Source organism: Oncorhynchus kisutch, linkage group LG30 (genome assembly GCF_002021735.2).
Source record: "Oncorhynchus kisutch isolate 150728-3 linkage group LG30, Okis_V2, whole genome shotgun sequence".
NCBI lineage: Eukaryota > Metazoa > Chordata > Actinopteri > Salmoniformes > Salmonidae > Oncorhynchus > Oncorhynchus kisutch.
In genome coordinates this window covers 22,739,421-22,767,295 of record NC_034203.2, presented here as the reverse complement: position 1 = coordinate 22,767,295, position 27,875 = coordinate 22,739,421, and the positions used below count along the sequence as shown (strand labels likewise).

The 27,875-nt window shown below is 39.3% G+C and overlaps 2 protein-coding genes across 2 annotated transcripts; both read right to left on the bottom strand.

The window, feature by feature from the left end:
- Positions 1-38: 38 nt before the first annotated feature.
- Positions 39-10,136, bottom strand: LOC109875350 (cysteine-rich secretory protein LCCL domain-containing 1-like). The gene is made up of 15 exons (XM_031809676.1): positions 9,905-10,136; positions 9,170-9,486; positions 7,093-7,211; positions 6,700-6,832; positions 6,485-6,600; positions 6,228-6,328; positions 5,961-6,131; positions 5,754-5,814; positions 4,896-4,962; positions 4,165-4,295; positions 3,317-3,360; positions 3,154-3,226; positions 2,994-3,063; positions 2,620-2,753; positions 39-2,170 (listed from the first exon to the last, which is right to left on the bottom strand). Exons 2-15 carry the CDS (start codon positions 9,425-9,427, stop codon positions 2,119-2,121), a joined length of 1,530 nt encoding a protein of 509 aa, XP_031665536.1. The 5' UTR covers positions 9,428-9,486; positions 9,905-10,136; the 3' UTR covers positions 39-2,118.
- Positions 10,137-11,595: 1,459 nt separating this feature from the next.
- Positions 11,596-14,842, bottom strand: pi15b (peptidase inhibitor 15b). The gene is made up of 6 exons (XM_020467561.2): positions 14,416-14,842; positions 13,889-14,177; positions 13,302-13,420; positions 12,999-13,131; positions 12,673-12,788; positions 11,596-12,355 (listed from the first exon to the last, which is right to left on the bottom strand). Exons 2-6 carry the CDS (start codon positions 14,153-14,155, stop codon positions 12,220-12,222), a joined length of 771 nt encoding a protein of 256 aa, XP_020323150.1. The 5' UTR covers positions 14,156-14,177; positions 14,416-14,842; the 3' UTR covers positions 11,596-12,219.
- Between the last annotated feature and the right edge of the window lie 13,033 nt (positions 14,843-27,875).

The following is a 27,875-nucleotide window of genomic DNA, read 5'->3' as shown; positions in this document are numbered from 1 at the left end:
TTCATCAAATACATGATAAACACATAATATTCTCCAACTTTTTTGATTGATTATTATTTTATTTAGTATCAGGTATACTATTAGCAGTCGCTACAGTTCAAATGAAAGGAAACTAATCTAATTTCACCAAACAGCACCTCTGAGATGGTGATGTATTGATCCTTGTGCGGGTCTGTGACGGTGGGGTCTTTTCATGTTGTATAACACTCCTGCAGCAGTGAACAGTTGGCGTCTTTGCCAGTGGACTCCTCTGCAACACTGCCCTGTGAATTTTGACAGTGTTCTGATGCATGCCTCTTCTCTCTGGAGAGTGGTGCGGAACTCAATGAGGCCATCAGCAGCTCTCTATCAGCCCTGGTCCTCTTCCTGGAAAAGTTCCTCTCAGTCCAGCCCCCCGGTCACTCAGCAGAATGGTGGTGATAGTGGGGGTTGTGTGTTATAATGGGTCACCACTACAGTACAGTGTATACAATGTATTAACCATAGCTTTGCACTAGCAATGGAAGCTAGTATGTAATATCTATTTCTAAAGAATGTATAAAAGTTTATGGATAAAGGTCAATATGTCTGTCCTGTTGGATTCCCTTGTTTATATTCCATATTGAAGTAAGTCTGACCCACTTACAGCTTTAATATTTAACCATCTCTTATGTTGACTGACTATATACGTAGTCTAACAAGAGCTTTTGACAAAATTAGAGAATACAGTACATTATCTTAGATATGATCTTGCCCCTTTAAAAAAGTTACAGCATTAGTTAAAATGCGTTATCCGAAGCAAACTCCTTTCAGACGAAACTATTGAGTAAAATATACTGAACTTGAATCTCAACCCTTACATAAAGCATCCCACAGAGGGGATGTGTGTGTACGGGTGACTGACAGAGACCTTTCAGCTGGGGTTGACCACATCTGTGGCAGGCGTGGGGGAAATGCATCCAGGGAAGTGAGATCGAGATCAACACACACAAAGTCACTCTTTGTCTGCTCTACCTAGCGCACAGCCAGTGGGCCCGAGTAGTTTAACATAAGGGCTTGCTCAGCTTTCATTCTTTACTGCTCCTGCCTGGAAAGGATATGGGCTTTCTACAAATTCTGTTTTTGAAATGTTGAATATGAGTGCCTGAGTTCTGTGTATAGATGAACATGTGTAATAGCTGTATAATGTATATAAAAAATATTATTAATGTTTCAACCAGATAATTGGGTTCGGGGGGGGGGGGGGGGGGGCTGTAGAAATATGAAAAGCTACTACTGAATACACCAGGATTTAGCCCTTTATCACACAGTAACGCCCTGTGAACCTGACAAACACATGTTAGATCTAGGACAGTAAGACAGTACTCTCTCTGCCATCCAGACAGGGTACCAGTAGTTTCCAGTACATTAATGGTGCCTTTCTAACAACGTGAGGTAGTGCTTTATAAACTACATACCATACAGCTACTGTATTATGAACAGTAGCAATCAATGGAGAACTGATAATGTTTTCATGAACCATATAATAATTGCTATACTGTATGTTCAGCTAAAAGACATGCTATGAAAATCCCAACTGTCCTTCCAGAATTGACCATTGATAACAATGATTTCTTCACAAATGTAAATAAATAATGCATATTTTGGGTGTCTCACCATGTGGTTCGTGCTATGAAATTCTCTGACGCACTCCTGGCCAGCCAGGCTTGAACTTTAAAAATCTATGAATAAGGGCTATACAATTTTGTATCATGAAATATAACATCAACATCAGTCATCAAAATGTATAAAATACTTACAATTTTTTTTTAAACAATACAAGATTTGAAATATCATAGAATTAAAACCTTTACCATGCATGCACATGACATATTTTTCTGTTCTGATACAAATATCTATGAGAGATTGCAATTTGTTAGACATTCAACTTATTTACAACATGTTATATACATCCAATATACAGTCTTAAAAGATCTACATTTGAACAGTGTATCTTTGTATATGTTGTGATCAAAGTGAATTGAACAGCCTTGAGAAGCTGAGGTGCAGCTTAGCAAGAGAAGGAAACCAAGCAGTGTAATTACTGGCCGTGAAATGACAAGTGCTCATTTTCATTGCCAGTGTCCTTGCAATGTGGATTCAAATGACTGCAAATACTCTGAACGCTTTGCCACCTGAGGGATTCTGTAGGCTGGGAGGAAGAATGGACACTTGTGTAAGTTTGCATTCAGCTTAGAACAGTTCACATAGTCAAGCCAAGGTACAGTATATGACACTGATACTAGCCTATAATGTATCTTTTATTTGAGCTTTATTTAACTAGGCAAGTCAGTTAAGAACAAATTCTTATTTTCAATGAGGGCCTAGGAACAGTGGGTTAACTGCCTTGTTCAGGGGCAGAACAACAGATTTTTACCTTGTGATCTCAGGGATTTGATCTTACAAACTTTCAGTTACTAGTCCAACACTCTAACCACTAGGCTACCTGCCGCCCCAAATCTGACAAGGCAAAGAGTTTTTCTGAACACATGAGCCGACCAAGAAAAAATCCTGGTCCCTAGCCATTACGCATCCAAAAGCATTTGCAACAGAGTCAAAACCCCACAATTGGCACACGTTTCCCTTATTCATGTCCCTTACCTTTCTGAAGAGATTCCGTTCTGATAGCTACCGCTGTACTGTCTCCTCTTGTCCACGGGCTGCACATCCAGGTAGCCTCCTGAGTCATTCTGAATGACACCAGCATGGATGGCTGCTCGACATATACTGGATTTCTAGAAAAGAACAAGGTAGGTTAGCGTAAAACACATGCCGGTTCTATGAGAGAAATAAAATATTTGGAGGCCATTGTCAGACATACATACATACATACATACATACATACATACATACATACATACATACATACATACATACATACATACATACATACATACATACATACATACATACATACATACATACAGACAGACAGACAGACAGACAGACATACATACATACATACAAGGACTCACATCTGAATACCATTGTGTTCCAATGACTCTGGCACGGGTCTCATGCAGACAATTGCGGGGGCAATACATCCTGGTGGGGGAAAAATATCTATTAAACACGGTATCAACTTTACAGTAGAAGGTCTAATTCGGTTTATTAGAAAGTGACCTCTTTCTTTACCTTGGACAGTGCCGTGCAGGTTTTTTGTAGGGACAAAACCGTGCAACGGTGGTCTCACATGTGACTGCTTTTACTGAGGAGCAAAGATGCCATAATGTCATTCAAACAATACATGCATTACTGAGACATAAAGGTGCACAACATGATAGTAGACCAGACATACCTGGTACAGTAAATACGTTGAAGGCATTTGCACTCCTGTTCATCCTGTAAATTTGAATCATTTGATGTGAAAACGTGTCATTTGTTGGTTTGGCTTTATGACAAACATAATGGAATGAGTAAAACACACATAGTGGAATGAGTTAAACAAACATAGTGGAATGAGTAAAACAAACATAGTGGAATGAGTAAAACAAATATAGTGGAATGAGTAAAACACACATAGTGGAATGAGTAAAACACACATAGTGGAATGAGTAAAACACACATAGTGGAATGAGTAAAACACACATAGTGGAATGAGTAAAACAAATATAGTGGAATGAGTAAAACAAATATAATAGAGTGAGTAAAACACACATAGTGGAATGAGTAAAACACACATAGTGGAATGAGTAAAACACACATAGTGGAATGAGTAAAACACACATAGTGGAATGAGTAAAACAAATATAGTGGAATGAGTAAAACAAATATAATAGAGTGAGTAAAACACACATAGTGGAATGAGTAAAACAAACATAATGGAATGAGTAAAACAAATATAATAGAGTGAGTAAAACACACATAGTGGAATGAGTAAAACAAACATAGTGGAATGAGTAAAACAAATATAATAGAGTGAGTAAAACACACATAGTGGAATGAGTAAAACAAACATAGTGGAATGAGTAAAACAAACATAGTGGAATGAGTAAAACACACATAGTGGAATGAGTAAAACAAACATAGTGGAGTGAGTAAAACACACATAGTGGAATGAGTAAAACAAACATAGTGGAATGAGTAAAACAAACATAATGGAATGAGTAAAACAAATATAATGGAGTGAGTCAAATTTTAACTCACGCAACAGACTGAACACCATTTTTGTACGACTTTGTGAAATGTGATTTTCTTCCTTGTCTTGTAACGTCCAGCCAGCCTCCACCATCGTCTATGATTCCAGCGTGCAAACCAGCTCCGCAAACACTTGATTGCTGAAAAATTTAAATATGTTTCACTACTCTTTATACCAGGGTTCCCGAACTGGCGGCCCGTGGGCCAAATCATTTTATTTGGCCCCCCAAGTTTAATGAGCATATTCATTTTTTTGTGTGAATTTTCAATGTTGGACATAAAACACTGTAAAAACACCAGGAAATCAGCTCCAAGTGATTTTATTTGAGGAAATATGTTCCCAAGTTTTCCCACAAATAAATAGAGAGACATATGTGATCGTATCCCAATGTAATCACTATGTTTTTGTCAGGTACTATATCGGTTTGCGCTTCTTCTTATTGTGGTCAATTTGCAGTGTACAAATTATTTGTAATTATGTTCCGGCCCCCTGACCATCCTCGGCTTGCAGTTGAATTTAGTTGGGGACCCCTGCTTTATGTATTATGACAGTATACTATGGCCATCCCCAACTGTTCAACTCCCGCTCTGAGGGGTGTTATCCAATACTGTTCAAGAATTAGAATATGTGAGCAAAATGACTAAAGTTGTTTTATATCATTATTTTATATCCTACAACTTGTGCACTGAGAATAGACAAAACAAATTGACATATACAAAATTGTGTTTTCTTTTCATACCATATCATAATACCCAGTCCCTATTACTTTTCCTGGGCTAGACAAGCATCCAGGAAGACACTCGTACCTGCAAGAAGAAACAATAGTTATAACTCAGCTTTGACCAATTCACAGGAATGAGTAAGATCTGGTAAGTGACAGCATCGACTTTAGGAACAACTTAGGCCTACCTACGGTATTACTAGTGTTTCTTATTTTCAATGACAGCCTAGGAACAGTGGGTTAACTGCCTGTTCAGGGGCAGAACGACAGATTTGTACCTTGTCAGCTCCGGGGTTTGAACTTGCAACAACCTTCCAGTTACGAGTCCAACACTCTAACCACTAGGCTTCCCTGCCGCCCCAAACATAATGGAATAAGTAAAACAAACAGGCCTACCTACAGTATTACTAGTGTTTCCTTTTCAATTTAGGCCTACATACAGTATTACTAGTGTTTCCTTTACAACTTAGGCCTACCTACAGTATTACTAGTGTTTCCTTTACAACTTAGGCCTACCTACAGTATTACTAGTGTTTCCTTTTCAATTTAGGCCTACATACAGTATTACTAGTGTTTCCTTTACAACTTAGGCCTACCTACAGTATTACTAGTGTTTCCTTTACAACTTAGGCCTACCTACAGTATTACTAGTGTTTCCTTTACAACGTAAGCCTACCTACAGTATTACTAGTGTTTCCTTTACAACGCAGGCCTACCTACAGTATTACTAGTGTTTCCTTTACAACGCAGGCCTACCTACAGTATTACTAGTGTTTCCTTTACAACGTAGGCCTACCTACAGTATTACTAGTGTTTCCTTTACAACGTAGGCCTACCTACAGTATTATTAGTGTTTCCTTTACAACTTAGGCCTACCTATTACAAGTGGTTCCTTTACAACGATCACGCAGCTTGGTCTCACAGTCCATCTGTTGACCTTTAAAAACAAGAAAACCAATCTCACTTAGATCTTCTGGCAGTCATTCCAAATATAAACTTATCTGTCTGGTGACAGACATGTCCTACTGTACAATGACATTGTATATGAAATACAGTGCAATCAAATGAGAGATAAATTCTTACACATTTGCACTGTGCTGACCACCTCATTCCTCTCCACGTTGTCATTGGATGATGGTGTTGGGGGCAGTGGTCTCGCCCGAGGCTCTTGGGCCCTCGGTTCTGGCTGCGTCTCTGGCTCGATGTAATTTGTCTCTTCTAGTTCAGGGGCAGGACGTCTCTGTACTCCGTTCTCTGAAGAAGAACAAGAGCCACCTCACATGTTATATGCCCTGCAAAACAAAAATGTGAAAAGCAACCAATTTGTTTTGCACCAAAAAAGCAGCCTACCTTTGTAGCAGAGATTGTCCCTACAGCCTCCACCGTAGCTGGGCGGACAGGCAGAGCACGGGGTGCCATGTTTGTATGGGGCATGCCCCCACCAGTTTCCCCTGCACACAAATGACATCATAAAACACACTGAACCTTTTGACTCAATCCCTCCCAGTTCCAATACACTACATAATATACAGCAATTTGAACTTAATAAAACATTTTTGTGGGTGGGACAAACATAAGAATATATTTTTTTTAACTGGAAAACTTACGGCGGTGAGTAGTTGCAAACCAAGTACACAGCTTTAGTCCAAATCATGCCCCACACATTCATATTGTAGCACACATTGATAGCGCATCCAATATGGCTGCTTGTTGCCCAAACCATCTGCAAAGACAGACAAAGTAGCTCCCTTCAGATAATGGTCCTCTCAGATTTCTCTGTCCTTAAATAAAGTCTTATGATATTGTCATAGGAAACTCTTACCTGTGTATAGTGAGTGCAGACGGGACCAGAGCATCTGAAAGGGCAGTGTGGGTTACATTCCTGTGGATAGGGATAGCTGTAGTCTCTCACTTCATCATACCAGGCTTGGACGTGAAATGTTGGTGGTCGGTCTCTGAGGAAAGTGGAAACAAAACAATTGAGCTAACTGGACACAACCCATGGCAATATGTCAGTACTCTGTACTGCACTGTTTAATCACACATTTGTTGCCTCATGAGTTTATATGACCACACAACTGTCATTCATCCTGTTGAAGCCACCTAAAACAAAGTATCTAGGAGTAATCATGTTAGGAAATGGATATACAGTACTACTCTATAATGACATAATGCATATAATCAAACTGGTCATCTCTTCTGTTATTATACAGACCTTCCCCAGTGGGCACCCAGGTTCTGTCCAATCTGGGTTAGCATGTGTTGTGGTCCATGCTCCCACAGGCAGGTGTGTGCCCAGTGTTCAGCACTCCTCTCCAGCTCCATATCCCAAACCTTTCAAATGTGAAAGTCAGAGTTACTCTGATAAGCTAAACGCATATCTGCAGGCTCATCAGATTGGTGCTAGAGCTACTGAGACTAAAACTTCAAAATGCTTGTATTAGTGTTACTTAGACTCTAGAAATACAGCATTCTTGATAAACAAACATTGGAAATGCAAATCTTAACATTCTTCCCAGAAAGTATTGGGGGACCTGATGGCATTTTTAGTACTACTGGCCTCTTTGCAACAACTCTGCACTAAAGTGCACCAATCTGCACATGATACAGATCTTGTATTGGGTCAATTGACACTATAAACTATTTGTGCGCCACTTGTTTCTGACAAAGAGCTAAGTAGATATGATGTGAGGAATTCTAATGTTTCTGCCAAGCTGTAGTAAAATTGTCCATTAGAAGAATAGGTGTAGTGTGCTGCTGTTCTGCTGTTTAACTGCACTAACACCCATCAAGGTTAATTGAAAAAGGTGCCAGTCGGCTTCCCTGTACAGTCCTAATGTCTTCCATGTGTAGTACATTACATTAGTGATATATGCATTTATGCACTGCTTAGGGTTAGTGCAGTGGGCTTGAAGGAAATGGACATACTGTAAGCCTGGATACTAATCTCTGTTTATACATGGAAATCGTCCAAATTGTCCAAATAGTGTTGGATATTTACATTAAGACATCAAAATGATGTCCTCTAAATGGCAAATCCTTTGTGTTCTTCTCAACATTTACAGTTAACCCTTCCATCTGGGAACAGTACTTTACATTGCTTCCAGGAATCCTTTGCAGAAACCTATATTCGATCAACCATACTTCAAAGGAGGATGCTCAACTGTTAAAAGTTTGAGTCAACACAGACCCAGCTCTGTTGCCAAAGGCAATTAAATAAAGACTAATATTTGAAAATGTGAGTTTAAATGGTTGAGGCAGAGTGCACAATAACAGTGGAAGAGAGAGCTGGTCGGTAGCCAAGGCAGGGGCCAGAGCTCGAGGTTTGACAGGGGCAGTAACATACTGGCTTTATTGCTTGGCTGTTGGTCAGGCTTGTTTTTAGGTTTTGAAAAAGTACTCAATTTTCATACTTGAGTAAAAGTAAAGATACCTTGATAGAAAATGGCTCAGGTAAAAGTGAAAGTCACCCAGTAAAATACTACTTGAGTAAAAATATTTGTTTTTACATAAGTATAGTTGTGGAAAATTCACTCAATTGTCATACTTAAAAGTAAAAAGTAAATGCTAGATGTCAAATACCTTATATTAATTAAGCAAACCAAACGGCACAATTTTATCATATTTTTACATTTACGGACAGCCAGGGGCAACACTCCAACACTTAGACAAAAATGTACAAATGCAGTATTTGTTAAGTTAATCTGCCCAATCAGAGGCGATTGGGATGACAACGCATTATATTGGTAGGTGTGTTGTGAATTGGACCATACTGCTGTCCTGCCTGAGCATTCAAAAGTACTTTTGGGTGTCAGGGAAAATGTATGGGAGTAAAGATCTACATATTTTCTTTAGGAATGTAGTGGAGTAAAAAAATATCAATTCTCAAGTAAAGTACAGATATTTCTAAAAAACTACTTAAGTAGTACGTCAAAGAATTTTGACTTAGTTACTATACACCACTGGCTCTCAGAGCTTGGTGTGAAACCTCTGCATTGGCCCTGACTTTCCAAATGTGATCTGCTAAAACCATTCTGGTTGAATGGGTTTGAGAATGTTCCAGATTCTCAAGCCTAGATGTCTTGAGTCTATGAACAAGTATCACACGTTAGCTTAGATGAAGTATGAGTGCATAATACGTAACTAACACTTGCTTCAATCTGTAGTACTGTACAATCTCCTTCTTCAGTATGAGCAAGTGTCATATTCCAATTGCCTACAGTCCAGCTTAGGAAAACCTAAACCTAACATAAATATAGCAGACACAGATGGTCCTGGTTTAGCTTTCTTACCATATACTCCATATTTGAAGCTTGAGGATAAACTTGACCTCTGAGCTTGTTGTGCAAATCGAGGATGAGGTGCATATCACCGTCAGTGATGGCTCTCTTCCCTCTCTGTTTGGACACCCACCACTCATCATCTTTGTTCATATACTTCTCCAGTATAGCCTCCAGGTGAGTAGAGTTAGGGATCACCATAGAAAGTACTGTTTGGGCAAAGAATAGCAACCCGAACCCTCTCAGCCAGTCCCGAGGTACACCCTTCATGATGATGATCAGCCTCTCCAGCCTCTGTGATTCACTCCAATACAAAATCTGTATTCTGGCTAAACAAAATTAAAAATGAAATAGAATATGATGGTTGGTCAAGCATTCAGAGATCTTTATTCAATTTAATATTAATGGTTATTGATTTATGCATTCCCTTGAATGTGAGAACTGATGAATTATCACATCTCTGGCACAAGGATATCATACATTAGAATTAGAACGATAATACTGTACATGGCTTTGGTGTATTTTAAGCTCTTGACAGTAGGTCAATTGCACTGTTCACACAAAAAATACGTTTTTGCCAAGCACATGCAATATTTCATGAGCATGCGTATTGCGTGCGAAATTCTCTCACAGCCTAGGCAATGCAAGGCAATCACCTCCGATCCTGTTGTAATACAAAGTTATCATTCAAAACAGTATTTTTCGTTATCCCAGTGTCAAATTTATATATATATTTTTTTTATGTACCTTTTACCAAAACGTTTTGTTCAATCTGGTCAACTATCCCCGGGAAACAATGTCCAGCTCCAAAAGTTGTATTGAAGCAGAATGGTGAACATGAAAGCTACTCTTTATACATCCTAAGATTTAGGACATCTATAGGAGCCTAAATATACGTAATAAGTAAGTAAGTTCGGATATCGTACATCCACCAAGGATTCTCGAGCGTACCTGTATAATCATTCAAGTATGAGCGCTCCCTGCGTTTATATGCCAAATTTAGATTTAGCGATGCGTAACGCCGCAGACCCCGCCCTTGGCCTCCTCCTGTGTTCCCAGATTGAACTATTGGAAGACTCTGGTTCTGATCCCAGCCATCCCACTCAAGTTACAGCAAGGTCAACTTTGGGTAATAAGAGCCCACTCACATGTAAATTTAGTATTTCTTTAGAATAGTATTTCTGTTTATGTTTGTTGGTAAGATTTTGAGATGTTCAATTATCATATTTACTGTAATGGGATTTGAGTTGAATGGATGAATGAACTATTACTGTAATGTACACCCCAAACATCACTGTCTATGTTATTACAAGCCTCTCTAGCTTCGTGCCTGCATCCATGACACAAAGAAAAGCTTCACTCTGAACTTGCTGTCCTCCTAAACTCCCTGTTAAGCAACACAACCCAACTGAGCTCTGCAGCTTAAGGATGGCCAAACCCATCAAAACTGATTAGGCATTTTCCACTTCAGTGAGCATCAAGCCAAGTTTGAGAAACAGACTCTGTTCCTCAGGTGGGTATCATGGAGATAGCTGGTATCCTATGGGTAGAGGGCATGCTGTGCTCCCTGTTTTATGAGTGCCTTCCTGGGCATCAGACTCTCAGCACCTTAGGTCATGCTGACTTCAATCCTGCCTTCCTAGTAAGATGTCTAGAGGAATCAACCCACATGACCAAGAAAAGTCCACTCAGGTGGAAATGAAGTCAGTGCCCAGCTAAGATCTGTAAAAGGTTGCTGTACAGTGCCATGGTTGCTTCCAGGTGACTGCATTGATGGGGTAACTTGTACAAGCAAATACATTTTGGGTGAATAAATACCACTGCCAATTCAAAGTTGCCTACTAAGGGAATTTTAATCCCATTGATAGTCCTCTTCAGTGCTTTACAGTAGAGATGCAGACAGTCCATGCTAGGGGTCATTTGGGTTCTAGCACTGCAAGACTCCAAGTCAGTGGGGAACTGAACAGATCTGAGAGATAATTGGCTTATGGGCCGGGCCTAAACAAATTCTCTGTAATGATGTTGACCAGGGACATTCTTTTGATTTGATTTAGCAGTGTACAGAACGTTTCAGCAGATAGTTGACATTGTGTCTAAATAACCTTTTCCTGTGTTGTTTTCCCTATTATTCATTTCATGACTTGTCTTTGTGTGACTTATGTGCAACATTTCCATAATTATCAGTCTTCTGTCTTCAGTCACAGGGACATTGTTGAATATTCACAAGGGAATATTCCACTGCAGGCAGAGTTTTTTTGCTGCACCTTTTATACCTGCTGTAAACTGTGTAGCCCATGTGACAAATACAATTTGATTTGAGAAAAAAAAAGGTTTACTTTGTCAGGCTTGCCCTCTGGTGTTCTCCTTTCCTCACTACAGCTGCTAAAACCTCTTCTGATGCAGTCGGACATTCCAAACACACTTTCTCAAGCAAGACATACAGTTTAGCAGTCTTTATTCTATAACAATGGTAACAGGCCATAGCAATTACATGAACACAAATATAAGTGACATTCAATGGTGTAAAAATATGAAGCTTCATGCAAATAAAAAAAACAACATGTAATTCATGTTCTGGAAAACACTTCAGAAGTACTTACAAAAATACAGTAAATCTTTAATAAAACAATATTTATCAATGTTGAAAATGCTACTGACATATGGTACAGTGAGCTGGAGTCGATCGATCCAATATACTCTTGTCTTTATAATTATGAGGAAGCTTATTGACCACTGCCTTAGTGGAGGTATTTGTAGGTTTGACCTCTGTACCAAATAGTCAATCAAAAGTCACCAACAAAAACAACATGATTGCTGATCAATACATTTGACCATCAATATGATGGTAAGACAACAATAAGTTGTATGCTACAACATAACAATGTATGATACTCATTTACATCTCAAAACCAAATCAAATGTAGCTTCTAATTCAAAATGTGTAATTGTATAAAAAGGTACATTGTACATATAAAGTACTTGGGGGAAATACATCTGACATTTGAAGCAATGTGAAATTATGATATCTGACAGTTCATTATTAAAACAGATGTCTAAATGGTTTACTTGAACCAGTACATGTAGTTGGACGTTATTGCAGGGAAACATAGGTTGTTACTACATGAGCCTCCGTAGCTTGGTGGGCATGCTGAACATGGGATGCCAACTCTGTAGGGAGGTTCTCCTACCCAGTTCCCCCTGGAAAAGAAAGAGTAATAATGTGTCATTCTTGTTGAAGTTGAAAGATGCTCCCTTGGGCATTAAACATATCATTTTCCAATTTGAATTAATGTAGTAGTCATTTCCCATTTCACAAATCTAAAGCATAATAGCAGCTATACTTTTTTATTTTGCATAAAATAGCCTTGATGCTTTCATAATGACATCAGTTTACGCAGACACCTATACATCTGTTCTCATTCGGTCTGACAATGAGTTTCTGAAATGTAAGAGAGAGGATATCAATCATTCAGCTGTGATAAGTGGAGCTTGTTAAGGTATTAAGCTGGACTCACTTTGGAGAATAATTACAGACCAGGTATGTTGCTTGTCTCCACATGGCTCCCCAGACAACCATGTTATAGCACGTTTGAACTGCACAGCCAACTCTGTTCGTTGTAGCCCACACCATCTGAATATCAGTCAGACAAGTCTTTTGAGGATAAAAATACTTTCCTGAAAAAGAAGAAACTCCAGCACCCTGGTTATCCTGAATACTGCACAAATGATTGAATTGATCTCGTAGAAGCAATGTTTAGGTCAATAGACCTTCATCAGGGTCTTCGTCAGGAGAATACTACCCCAAACATTCCCAAATCTGGTGCCTAGATGGCTACTGTACCTGAGTGTAATGTGTACACATCGGTGCAGAGCACCTCATTGGACACCTGGGGTTGCAGTCACGAGGGTATGGAAACATGTAATCATTGACTTCGTCATACCAAGGTTTGACCAGCTGCAGAATGGAGCGATATCTGGAAGAAACACATCAAGTACATTCATTTTGTGCCATAGTCAACATTGCATGAGGTTGGACTCAAAGATGGCATTGCTCGGATCCCCCTCAATCAATAAAAACAAATAAAATATTGTATCAACACGTGGTCAGTTGATATAAGATTGACACATGCCAGGCTTTACATACCCCCCTGTTCTGACCGACAGGTTCTGTCCCAGGTATCTCAGTAGAAATGGTGGTCCATGTTCCCAGAGACATGTGGCTGCCCAGGCTTCAGCAGATCTGGCAAGGCCTTCATCCCACACCTGTATGTGTTGCAGACATGATAATGCATTCATTGGGATTGAACCTAAAAGTGCACAAAAACCATGTATTGTGAGCTGCTCTCATAAATATCTACCTGAATTACCTTGCATGAATACAAAATGCACAAAACTTCTCATCAGTTATATGTAGATACCGAATAGAAAGAGTAAAGCTTCTTGCAATGATATCGAATAGATGCCAGAACCCCTCCCCCCCCATGACCATGAGCACACTGATTTTATGTAGTAACTTATGTTTCCAGCAGGGTGAGCCATAGACCAAGCCATAGTAGGCACATGACTCATGATGCATACCTACATTTTAATTGCCAAAAAAAGTTATACAGTAAGTTATCGGATCAAATCACAAAGACAACACTACGCCAACAAATCTCAAATAAAAAGTAGCCTACTAGTTTAGCATGTAAAACATTTTCAATTGAATCTCAATTAAAAACTTGCTCTCACCATATACTCCATATTTGCAGCAGGTGGAAAGACGTTTGCTCGGACTTTATTGTGATAGTCAAGGATGGCAAGCATGTCACTTTGTGAAATCCAGCGTTTCCGTCTAGACTTGGGGATGAGCGCAGACACCTGCGCGTTTAACGTTGAGTTCATGTCGGTGAAATTGGCTATTGAAGTGGAATCTGTCGAGTTATGGATGAGCCATCCACTTGCTCCACTGGCTATGCAGAACAGGACCACATTGGTAAAATAGCACATGCCTTTCATTCTTCTCCAGGTTAGTCACGTACTGTAAAGAAAAACAAAGAAATAACAGTCTCGTTGAAATAAAACAGGTAGCCTACATTACTCTGGATAATTATGTCATGCTCTTGAATAAAAACGCAAAGGTAGAAAGAGCACATCAATTCTTTAAAAAATGTTTTGGCAAATAACTATACTATTCAAACTATCACTTCCCTGATTAGATTTAAAATATAACACTAACGTTTGATCCAAAATACATTGTTGAATAGCTAATGTCTTACCCGCAATTCAGAAAGTCTCAGATGAGCCTGTTCAAAGTTGTACAATTCCCTTCTCTGCGTACTCTGTTCAGTCCCTCTCACTCTACTGCGACATGCCTCTGCCTTGGCCACGGTTTTTATAATCTGTCATTGCTCAAGGAGCATATGGTTAACAGTGTCTGCGGCGTTACTGTCAACATTATATCATTTGTATGCTACTTGTAACATTGTTTATTGCATGCTTATTTATTGAAAATCAAATTGCATTACATTTAGGTCAAGTTAGGATTATATCCTTTATATTACTGTAATAGTAAGGTCATGACTTCTCTCAGTTGGTTGTTAGCATCACAATGCCACGCTTGTTGTTCCCGATGATATTGTATTAGTTATCAGTCCATGGTGCAGTTCACTTTCTGCTCTTATTTCAAATTGGATCAGGCTCATGCCCTTGAGCAACAAAACCTTGCCAGGAAGAGAACAAACACTGATTTAGATAGTCTCAGGTTTTCCAACTACAGTATTGCAAGTCATTTTCCTGGTCTGAGGTTTCCTGTGCCTAGGGTTTCTTGTCATGTGCATTGTAATGGAAGGATTACACTTGTTCAGTGGCCAAATCTACTGCCTGGGCACTCTCCCCCCTCCCCCTAGAATAAAATAAGTGCCAAGTTGAAAAAACCTCAAGAGGGTCATAAATTTCTTTGCCATTTGGAAATGAACTGAAGCAAAGTGCTTCAGTGATTTACCCCATCGTTTCTGTTATTTTGCTTATTTTGCTTAGTGCTTTTGAAAGTTTTATTGGAAGAATGACATACTTGTTTTCTTCCAAATAGTGCAGTGATATAAAAACTTGGCTGTAAACTCACAGCCGTCTTTGAGTTCCATTGATTCAGTTAACTCAAGTTTTAATATTGCAACATCAAGAATGACAATTCATATACATCAAGGGAGTTGTGTCCTATTTTGTTGCCTGCAAAGAATGACATAAATAATATGTTAGGCTACAGCTTAGAAGAAACTAAAAGTACAGTTCAAGTGGTGTTCATTCATGGTCATTTAGTGGTAGCCTACCATTCAAGGCAGTGTTTTCCCTTCTGAGCCACAAGGACTTAGTTCCCTGTGTGATTGATTGTACAGTGGAGCTAGATCACTAGGCAGTAGCTTTTGGTGTGACATCATCACTCTTTACACAAGAAGAGTGTAATTAGCCGCTTGGAATAACTTCCTGTACTGGTTTAATGTTTGTTATACTATGGATTATAAAAATCTATTCATGCCTGTTAAGATTTTGACTCTCTCCCATTGCAGCTGTTCAAGGGACACAGGATTTTGACTGTTACCATTGACTTAGTTTTGTCCAAACCAAATATATTATTTTGGATAGTTTAATTTAAGATGAAAAAATATTTATTTTAAATAACTCCAAATTGGAGACACACATGAAACTATGTGGTGGTTTAAAAGTATACTATACTCTTCAATTTGCCACTTGTGCACTCCACCCAATTATATTCTTACCCATTGGCAGGGGTTAGTCTAGAACCGTAGACTTGACCATTTTGAAAGAATGAGATGTTAAAACTATACAAGCTCACATCAGTTTTGGTATTTTTGACCCATTTTGGGCATTATTTCATTAGAAATCACAACTGCATTCACATCAATTACATTATATAAAAAACTAAACTAGTTATGGTATTTTTTTCCCCATCTGGCTTGTGTTTTGGTATTACCCTTAAAACATTAATATAAATGTACAATTAGTATAGACCAGTTAGATGTGTAAATATACAAGCTTGAGGCATAGTAAGGCTGTAAGCAACCCTAAATGAGATCTCCAGCTGCCAAACAAATTTCAAAGTTAGAATTGAAGGGTGACCTATATAGCTTAGTAAACCATGTAATTGAGGAATGGGGTTCTTCAGGGATACAATGCCTATTCTCAAATATTCCATTGTCTATTCTCAAATATTCTATTCCTTTCCAAACCTCTCATGTGTTCTATTTTCACAATAATAAAAAAAAAGATCAGCAACTGGGGCAGAATGAGATTCCTCCAGGGACATAAATACTAAGACTACTTCTGCAGTGCATTCAGAGTCCCATGCAGTCCCAATAGATCTGAACCGGTGGCATAGGCCCATCTCCCACCTCCGAGCGAAGGCGAGCTTGATTGATCCCCTTTTCTGTCCAAGAGAAACAGTCCAGTTAAACCCACAATATTTCTCTGTGGACTTAAGCATTCATTTTTTTAAATATTAGAAACAGGTTTCAAGCTGTTTCAGAAGAACCAGACAGCATGGGCAAAATGCATTCTCCCAAAAGGCTGGTTTCAAGACTTACTGTAATTTGTGACTGAACTTACAAATGTAGTTTCTGTGATGACACTATCCCAATTTCATACTGAAATAAAACAATCGGAGCAAAAACGATGTTTTTGAATGACTCATATCCATTATGTTATAGCTTGACTTTCACGGTAATAAAATGGTATATTGCACATGTTCAAATTCTCAATATTATTCTATACAGAATTAGTCATATTTTGTAGTGAAATCAAGCAATCAACACACTCCTTTACGTACTGTATATTTCCCCTTTGTTGGCTTGTTCTAATTGAGATAATGGGCTTTCTATGGCTTAGTATTCTAAATTCAGGTTTGGCCTTCTCACAGATTATCGAGACTTGGCAGGCCCGTGACAGCAAACTGGCCATCAACCAAAGATGATGACCGTGAGATTGTTTTTTCAGATCCTAGGCCTGTCTTACCTCAGACCCCACACTGCTGTGGCCAGTATGTTACTCAGACGGGCAGGGCAGCTCAGCTCTATTGGCACGTACCCTCAAACCTGCTCGGCAAATTAGCAGATCCAACCCAAATGTTAATGCCAATGAAATAAGCTGCATGCCAGACAGTACAAACAGATTATTATATAATTTTATTAAACTTATTCTAAGCAAAAATGTAAGGTCTTATCATCTCTGGGCAATGTTCTGGTTGATTTAACATGCTTTGCATAATGTGAGTAAACAGGTGTGGATGCTGTGGGAGGAGGACTGTGAGAATATTTAAAAGGAAGGCATCGATGGTTGGCTGCCACTCACACAGAACCAAACCTCTCAGCCAAAGCAAATCTGACCAGCTGGTGAAACACATCTGCTGGGTCGCATATATCTCGACTGTGTTGAAGCGAGCAGTACAAACAGGGTCCACTTTTGCTGTGTTGCCGTAGAATATCAAAATGCCCCTGACATCATAGTGGCCCTGGTTGTTTCCTAGAAGAGCAGATGTTTGCATTTACTGACTGACAAACCTTTCTGTCATTTCTGTTTTCATTAACCTCAAGCACAAGGATGCAACAATGATTATATGATGGAAGAACCAAGAAGAGAAAGAAATAATGGATCTCATTCCCATTGATTGTAAGCTAGCTGACAACTGGAAAAACACCCGATACCCACAGCCCCCTCCCTCAAGTACAGTTCCAAAGCCTTTCTCCAAAGTCTGTTACAGTTACAGTACATGAAAGTACTGTAAGTCTAAACTTCTTTAGTGGTTCTGAAATCACTTCCATGAGAATGAGATACACACCATTGTCCCATTTTGTGCCAGAGCCTCTCAACTTCTATAATGGGAATCAGCTGTGAATGCTGGTTGTTTATCAACCGATTGCTCCTAATAAAAACCTTTCGGATGAACAGAACATTTATCAAACATTTTATATCTTGTTCTTTTTTTTGTTTTGAAATACAGTAGGTGATATTGGAAAAATATTTTTTCTCTATATATTGTAATCTTGGGAGTGTTTTCGAGAGTTTGACTGTAACGTTCGTCTCAAGAAGAGGACCAAACCGCAGCGTGGTACGTGTTTATGATTATTTTTTCAAACTGAACACTGAAACAAACTAACAACGTGGAACAAAACGAAACAGTTGTCTGGTGCAGAAACACGAAACAGAAAACAACTACCCACAAAACACAGGTGGGAAAAAGCTGCCTAAGTATGATTCTCAATCAGAGACAACAATAGACAGCTGCCTCTGATTGAGAACCACACCCGGCCAAACACACAGAAATAGAAAACATAGAAATAAAGAAACTTGACTGCCCACCCGAGTCACACCCTGACCTAACCAAAATAGAGAATAAAAACCTCTCTATGGCTAGGGCGTGACATTGACAAATGTTTCGCTCTAGTTCTCATGGTTTTGTTATACAGTAACAAGTCAGAATAGTGAAAGTTTAAGCACTACATCCTCTGCACACATAAGAATAGATTTATTGCTTGTTTTATAGCACAGTAGTTACTTTGGTTTGGCCTGAAGCTGGACTGGGAATGCAGTGCTGTCCCAGCATAACCTCTGCATTGCTTTGTCAGTAAGGGTTACTGGCTGAGGAGGTACCCCTACACCTTCTATCAAGTGGGCAGTTTGAAGGTCATACACCTACTGTATGAATTGCATTGCAATATGGGGGTTAGAAACTTTACACTAACATCATGATTCCACACATATAATTCCTGAAGTTTTACTGAATCTTTAGACTTTTTTGGATAATTTGTCAAACATGGTTGATTTGATCTAATTATGGATAAATACTCTCTTTTCCATTTGGTCTACCAAATAGTTGCATAAAGATCCCATCAACTCCTTAACACACAGACAACTATGTGTGGGAATTGTACAACTTATTTCCTTCGATGACATACTACTGTTTAACAAGAGCTATCACTGTTTCGGTGGCTATAAAGCATCATTCAGAGGCATGAGAATCTGGCAATCTTTCGCTTTCCAAACCAGCCTAAAAAGTCTATAAGTCTTTGGTAGGAGTTGGCATAAAAACAATTCCAACATTTCAATGTAAAACAACTCCATGTGCCTCACAGAGAGCTAGAAGTAGCTTAGCCTTTGCTCGTTTAGCTCATATAATAGGACAAAGGTGAGTTGGGTAAGTGTATCAGTAATACCAAATCCCCTATTCTAGCTGCAGGGTTGGGTAGGTTACTTTCTAAATGTAGTCCGTTACAGTTACTAGTTACCTGTCCAAATTTGTAATCAGTAACGTAACTTTTAGATTACCCAAAGTTAAATAAAGGTTAAATAAATAAAAAATCAATTTAAAAAAAGTCTATCAGAATTCCAATCATTCCAATGCACGTTATACCCCTTGATCTTCAAGAATAGGATATGGAAATATGGAAGTATAGATTTGCCAAATTGTTTTATCTGAGCATAATCTCAAAACTAAGGATTTATTAGCCAGCCCAACTCTGTTGTTTATGATTTTGTTGTCACGGAGGACTGATTGGGCTCAATGAATCGAATTGAAAAATAAATGCTGCGCTCATAGAATGGTATGCATTGACCACTACTGAAAAGGGCTATTTACATGTAAAAAATAAATGCCATATGCTGCATTTGATATTTGCCTATTGTTTCCCTTTTTGTTGGTGACACTTTGATATCTTGATAATATGCAGCTGTTTAAATGGCAAATCCACAGATCAAATCAAATTGTATTTGTCACATGAGAATACAACAGGTGTAGACCTTACAGAGAAATGCTTACTTACAAGTACTTAACCAACAATGCAGTTAAGAAAAAAAAAATTTTTTGGGAAATATAACAAATAATTAAGGAGCAACAATAAAATAACAGTAGCGAGGCTAATATACAGGGGGTACCGGTAGAGTCTTCGTGCGGGGGCACCGGTTAGTCAAGGTAATTGAGGTAATATGTACATTTAGGTAGAGGTTGAAGTGACTATGCATGGATAATAAACAGAAAGTAGCAGCGGCATTAAAATGGGGGGTGGGGTGGAGGACAATGCAAATAGTCCGGGTAGCCATTTGATTAACTGTTCAGGAGTCTTATGGTTTGGGCGTAGAAGCTGTTAAGCCTTTTTGACCTAGACTTGGCTTTCCGGTACCTCTTGCCATGCGGTAGCAGAGAGAACAGTCTATGACTACGGTGGCTGGAGTCCTTGGCAATTTTTAGGGCCTTCCTCTGGCACCACATGGTATATAGAGGTGATGTACTGGGCCATACACACTACCCTCTGTAGTGCGTTGCGGTCCGAGGCAGAGCAGTTGCCATACCAGGCGGTGATGCTCTCGATGGTGCAGTTGTAGAACTTTTTGAGGATCTGAGGACCGTGTCAAATCTTTTCAGTCTCCTGAGAGGGAATAGGCGTTGTCATGCCCTCTTCATGACTGTCTTGGTGTGCTTGGACCATGTTCGTTTGTTGGTGATGTGGACACCAAGGAACTTGAAGCTCTCAACCTGCTCCACTACAACCCTGTCGATGAGAATGGGGACGAGCTCGGTCCTCCTTTTTCTGTAGTCCACAATCATCTCCTTTGTCTTGATCACATTGAGGGAGAGGTTGTTATCCTGTTACCACAGGGCCATGTCTCTGATCTCCTCCCTATAGGCTGTCTCATTGTTGTCAGTGATCAGAACAACCACTGTTGTGTCGTCTGCAAACTTAATGATGGTCTTGGAGTCGTACTTGGCCATGCAGTCATGGGTGAACAGGGAGTACAGGAGGGGACTGAGCATGCACCCCTGAGGGGCCCCTGTACTAAGGATAAGCATGGCAGATGTGTTGTTACCTGAGGGCAGCCTGTCAGGAAGTCCAGGATCCGGTTGCAGAGGCAGGTGTTTAGTCCCAAGGTCCTTAGCTTAGTGATGAGCTTTGAGGGCACTATGGTGTTGGACACTGAGCTGTAGTCAATGAATAGCATTCTCACGTAGGTGTTCCTTTTGTCCAGGTGGGAAAGGGCAGTGTCCCGTCCCCCCCCAAACACTCTTTTTTCACTGCTGCTACTCTCTGTTTATCATATATGCATAGTCACGTTAACTATACATTCATGTACATACTACCTCAATTGGGCCAAACAACCAGTGCTCCCGCACATTGGCTAACCGGGCTATCTGCATTGTGTCCCGCCACCCGCCAACCCCTCTTTTACACTACTGCTACTCTCTGTTCGTCATATATGCATAGTCACTTTAACCATATCTACATGTACATACTACCTCAATCAGCCTGACTAACCGGTGTCTGTATGTAGCCTCACTACTTTTATAGCCTCGCTAATGTATATAGCCTGTCTTTTTACTGTTGTTTTATTTCTTTACTTATCTATTGTTCACCTAATACCTTTTTTGCACTATTGGTTAGAGCCTGTAAGTAAGCATTTCACTGTAAGGTCTACTACACCTGTTGTATTCGGCGCACGTGACAAATAAACTTTGATTTGATTTGATAATGGTGTTGATGTGAGCCATGACCAGCCTTTCAAAGCACTTCATGGCTACAGACATGAGTGCTACGGGTCAGTAGTCATTTATGCAGGTTACCTTGGTGTTCTTGGGCACAGGGACTGTGGTGGTCTGCTTGAAACATGTAGATATTACAGAATCGGTCAGGGACAGGTTGAAAATGTCAGTGACGACACTTGACAGTTGGTCAGCACATGCTCGGAGTACACGTCCTGGCCTTGTGAATGTTGACCTGTTTAAAAGTCTTACTTACATCGGCTACAGAGAGCGTGATCACACAATTGATACTCTCAGCTGATGCTCTCATGCATACTTCAGTGTTGCTTGTCTCAAAGAGAGCATAAAAGTTATTTAGCTCATCTGGTAGGCTTGTGTCACCGGGCAGCTCGTAGCTGTGCTTCCGTTTGTAGTCCGTAATAGTTTTCAAGCCCTGCCACATCCGACAAGCATCGGCGCCGGTGTAGTACGGTTCAATCTTAGTCCTGTATTGACGCTTTGGCTGTTTGATGGTTCGTCGGAGAGCATAGTGGAATTTCTTATAAGTGTCCATGTTAGAGTCCCACTCCTGGAAAGCGGCAGCTCTACCCTTTAGCTCAGTGCTGTCTGTAATCCATGACTTCTGGTTGGGGTATGTACGTGTGGTCACTGTTGGGATGACGTCATCAATGCACTTATTGATGAAGCCAGTGACTAATGTGGTGTACTCCTCAATGCCATCGGAAGAATCCATTCCAGTCTGTGCAAGCAAAACAGTCCTGTAGCTTAGCATCTGCGCCCTCTGACCACTTCCTTAGTGAGCGAGTCACTGGTACTTATTGCTTTAGTTACTGCTTGTGCGCGTGTCTGTGTGGAGTAAAGGTGGTCTGGAGTTTTTTCCCCCTCTTGTTACACATTTAACATGCTGGTAGAAAGTAGGTCAAACAGATTTAAGTCCCTGGCCACTAGGAGCGCTGCCTCTGGATGAGCATTTGCTTATGGCCCTATACAGCTCATTGAAACAATAACAAAATGACACCCTGCCTCTGTTTTGGTAAAAAGCTGGAGGGATGTTCCTGGAGAAATGTAACCACTCTCAGACTGAACATCCATGATATCAATATTATTGTTTTACCATGTTATGAGGCTACACAGTATTTGTTTACATTTACAATGTTTACAAACATTAGAGAAAAACAAGCCTATATTTTGGGATCTCATGGAGTGTGACAGTTGAACTAAGCTCATGAGGCATTTCTAAGTTTAATTATTCAAGAATCAATTCAAAAAATATATATACTGTACAGACACACACACACACAGTACCAGTCAAAAGTTGACACCTACTCATTCCAGGGTTTTATTGAATTTGGACTATTTTCTACATTGTAGAATAATAGTGAAGAAATCAAAACTATGATATAACACATATGGAATCATGTAGTAAGCAAAAAAGTATTGAACAAATCAAAATATATTTTATATTTGAGATTCTTCAAAGTCTCCACCCTTTTTGCCTTGATGACAGCTTTGCACACTCTTGGCATTCTCTCAACCAGCTTCATGAGGTAGTCACCTGGAACACATTTCAATTAACAGATGTGCCTTGTTAAAAGTCCATTTGTGGAATTTCTTTACTTCTTAATGTGTTTGAGACAATCAGTTGTGTTGTGACAAGGTAAGGTTGGTATACAGAAGATAGCCCTATTTGGTAAAAGACCAAGTCCATATTATGGCAAGAACAGCTCAAAGAAGCAATGAGAAACAACAGTCCATCATTACCTTAAGACAGGAAGTCAGTCAATACAGAACATTTCAAGAACTTTTCAAGTTTCTTCAAATGCAGTCGCAAAAACCATCAAGTGCTATGATGAAAGTGGCTCTCATGAGGACCGCCACAGGAAAGGAAGGCCCAGAGTTACCACTGCTGCAGAGGATAAGTTATTTAGAGTTACCAGCCTCAGAAATTGCAGCCCAAATAAATGCTTCACAGAGTTCAAGTAAAAGACACATCTCAACATCAACTGTTCAGAGGAGACTGTATGAATCAGGCCTTCATTGTAGAATTGCTGCAAATAAACCACTACTAAAGGAAACCAATAATAAGAAGAGACTTGCTTGGGCCAAGAAACACAAGCAATCGACATTAGACCAGTGGAAATCTGTTCTTTGGTCTGTAGAGTCCAAATTTGAGATTGTTGGTTCCAACCGATGTGTCTTTGTGAGACGCAGAGTAGGTGAAAGGATTATCTCCGCCTGTGTGGTTCCCACCATGAAGCATGGAGGAGGAGGTGTGATGGTGTGGGGGTGCTTTGCTGGTGACACTGTCGGTTATTTATTTAGAATTCAAGGCACAGTTAAACAGCATGGCTATCACAGCATTCTGCAGCAAATCGCCATCCCATCTGGTTTGCGCTTAGTGGGACTATCATTTATTTTTCAACAAGACAATGACTTAATACACCTTCAGGCTGTGTAAGGGCTATTTGACCAAGGAGAGTGATGCATCAGATGACCTGACTTCCACAATCACCTGACCTCAACATAATTGTGATGGTTTGGGATCAGTTGGACAACAGAGTGGAGGAAAAGCAGTCAACAAGTGCTCAGCATATGTCGGAACTGTTGGAAAAGCATTCCAGGTGAAGCTGATTGAGAGAATGCCAAAAGTGTGCAAAGCTGTTATCAAGGCAAAGGGTGAAGAAACTAAAATATAAAATATATTTTGATTTGTTTAACACATTTTTGGTTACTACATGAGTCCATATGTGTTATTTCATTGTTTTGATGTCTTCACTATTTTTCTACAATGTTGAAAATAGTACAAATAAATAAAAACCCTTGAATGAGTAGGTGTGTCCTAACTTTTGACTGGTACTGTATATATAAAATGTATCAATCCAAAAATTAATGTAGCAACTACTGGTTGCCCCTTTAAGTCTATCAAAAGTGTACAAGTTTGAGCATGTGTCCATTATGCCTATGGATTCTTTTAAAAATCAGCATGAATTAGATTGAGTAATAAAATCCCCACTTTTATTCCATAGGCTGGGATCCACACTATGCAGATGCTGCAAGATTGCAATTTTCACAGGCTGTCCATTGGTTTCCAAAACGGATTGATAGGCAGCTTAAACTTCTTGAATTCAACCATTATTTGGTTCAAACACACAGTTAGATTTGTGAACATCCATCCACAACAGCCACCATCTGTAAGACTCAAATTGCTAAATGAGAGAGCAGCAGTGTGATTCACATCAATGTGCTATGTAGATATCAATAATAAGTGATATTCGTATCATAGTAGACTACACCACTTCTGTCATCCTTACCTCCAAGTGTTTATACAAATTGGATAATCTATGGATGCCGACAGAAGTTGCATCATTGGAAGACATAGCTTGGACTGTAGTCTACAAAAGCCTATTCCTGCTCTTTTCCCGCAATCCATCACACACATTTTGGTGTGTCATCATAGTGGTCTCTGACTTGGGGTCAGACTCGCTCAGGTGGAACAAACTTAAAGTTGCGGCTTTTCTCAACACTGATTTGAATGTCATTGAGAAAACAGGAGTGTCGAAGATTTTTCGCAAACATCCTTTCTGAATTTCAAAGTAATCCTCGAAGTAATCATCTAGTTTTTCAAAAGTGTGCGCCTTGATTTGGGAAGCAAGTTCAGGGAGCGAGTGTTTTAATAAATATAAGAAACAATGAACACAAACAACGCACCGACATGAAAACAGAGTCAATAACCAAGGGGAGTGACAGATATAGGGAAGATAATCAAGGAGGTGATGGAGTCCAGGTGAGTGTGATGAGGCGCAGGTGCGTGAGACGATGGTGACAGGTGTGCGGGATAATCAGCAGCCTGATGACCTAGAGGCCGGAGAGGGAGTATCCATGGCAAAAAGTATCTGTAATCTGATTTCAATATTTTTGCTGGTAACATAACAGATTACAGTTACTGTTTTTGTAATCCCTTACATGTACTCCCCAACCCCGCCTAGCTGTATCCACCCATGTAACTTTGAGTCATGTTCATACAGGGCATTTTGCATTTGGTGAATGACATCATGGATTGAATAATACCCATTAGCATTCTCCAGGAAGTACTATCTTCAGACTTTTTGTAACCGAACCATTGAAAAATCTAACAAAATCAGTTGTTCAAAACCTTTAAATCATAGTGTTTATAAATATGTTCATAACATTCATCAGGGAGTTGAGACTATAAATCTGTCATTGTGCTCAAATGTTTAAATCTCATGCCATATATCATTGCTCAAGATCTTGGAAGAACATGAGTAGTACTGTGTCTCAGAGGAGAGAAATGATTTTATCACCATATATAGAGATATGTAAAAATAGTAGTCCTCTGCACTGCAGGTGTTTCAGATAGTTACACAGTATATTTGTTCAGTTGTGTTATGTTAGTAAAAGTAATTTCAGTAGTTCTTACCCATTGGGCACACACTGGTTGACTCAATGTTGTTTGCACATCATTTCAATTAAATTATGTTGAACCAATGTGGAATAAATGTTGAATTGACATTATGCCCTGTGGGTAATGATGTAAGGCCTGCATTGGGCAAAAATGTAGTATGCTATCTTGTTAGGCCAATACATCTTTATAGAAAATAGTACTTATGCCATTGCTTCAGCTGACAAGGGTTAATAACAACAGTTAAATGAGTTAGCAAAGTCTTACTTCTGAATACAATCCAAATATACTTAACCTACTGTAAGTTACAGCAAATAATAAGCGATTGCTGTTGTTCTGTATGCTGGAGAAGGCATGAGTAGAGAAGAAGTACACTGAGTTCAGCTTCAACAATAACAGCCTGAACAATAACATCTGACATAATAGCAAGAACTTACGTTCCCCCTGCTGAAATCATTGTTTCTATAAATGTTAATGATGTAATTCACCCATGTTTACACAAGCTGATACACCAGGGGCGATAAGAAACATAAATGTCAGAGTTACCCCTGCAACTCTCGACTGTACATAAATATGAATACAGTGACTCATTATTATTGACTTCTTTGCCATGTTAACTTATTATTATATAGTATTTTCCTATCAAATTCAGTACAGGTCCACAAAAGACCACAGAGTGACTGAAAATGGTATTAGTTTCCTCACAACATTAAAGCTGCCATATACTGCCCTATATACAAGCTATTATCACATAAGCTACTACACACACAGTACATATAAATTGCAAAGAATAATAAACCAATTTTCCCTGTAAGGATATGATGTGTTCCTTCGCACCATGTTTTGCCTGTTATCTAGAAACCAAATCCTGTTGCTGGTGGGAATTCAGGCCCCCGTTGTGGACTGTTAGGTAACTCATGCAATATAGGGCTATAAAGTCAGTGGCAGACTTTTATAGGAGGGGTTATATGTAATAACAATGAATCACCAAAGAGAAACAGAGTGAGACGTATTACCTGCTAAGTCTGTTTTTACATTCAAACCACATACAAACCTATGTAATTTATGGTAATAATAACAGTGTCAAATGTTGACCTGGTATCAGCTGAAACTAATCTATATGATGAGTGTCAGATAACATATTGTATAGGTCACACTTTATGCTGATATAAGGAGTTCATTTGTATAGTTTCTCTGACCATTAATCCCACCACGATAGAGGTAATAATAATAACATGGTTCTGAAACAAATTGCTTGCCAAGCTCATATCAGTTACACTTAGTTTGTAATTTTCTCATAATTGCTTAGCTGGTGTTATTGTTGGCCAGCATGTCTTCACCTCCTGATGTAGAGAGCTGTACTCTGTAGTATTACAGTCTGTAGGGATCTGTAGACCCTACAAAGAAGCATGGATTCAGTTCTAGTGATATAACTAAAGCCAAAACCTTCACTGAAAAAGGTGAAGAGGGACTGTTTTGCCAAAATGGACACCACAGTAAATGCTTTGATAATGAAATACATTTGTATGTATATTATTTGACATGGTACTGTACATCATGCCAAAGAGTCTACATTGTGATTTCTTCCACGGATTAATATTCAATCAACATACTATTGTTGTAACATGTACACACATTTTTTTTTTGTACACTTTAGTCATTTAGCAGATGCTCTTATCCAGAGTGACTTACATTTTTCATACTTGTCCCCTGTGGGTATCAAACCCACAACTCTGGCATTACAAGTGCCATGCTCTTCCAACTGAGCCACACTG

Coding starts and splice junctions, on each gene's coding strand:
- pi15b (XM_020467561.2), bottom strand. CDS start 14,155: ATGAAAGGCATGTGCTATTTTACCAATGTGGTCCTGTTCTGCATAGCC. Junction 13,421..13,888: donor CTGCAAATATGGAGTATATG/GTGAGAGCAAGT, acceptor CAACACATACAG/GTGTGGGATGAAGGCCTTGC. Junction 12,789..12,998: donor TGTGTACACATTACACTCAG/GTACAGTAGCCA, acceptor ACTGATATTCAG/ATGGTGTGGGCTACAACGAA.
- LOC109875350 (XM_031809676.1), bottom strand. CDS start 9,427: ATGAAGGGTGTACCTCGGGACTGGCTGAGAGGGTTCGGGTTGCTATTC. Junction 7,212..9,169: donor CTTCAAATATGGAGTATATG/GTAAGAAAGCTA, acceptor CACATTTGAAAG/GTTTGGGATATGGAGCTGGA. Junction 6,601..6,699: donor TCTGCACTCACTATACACAG/GTAAGAGTTTCC, acceptor CTGTCTTTGCAG/ATGGTTTGGGCAACAAGCAG.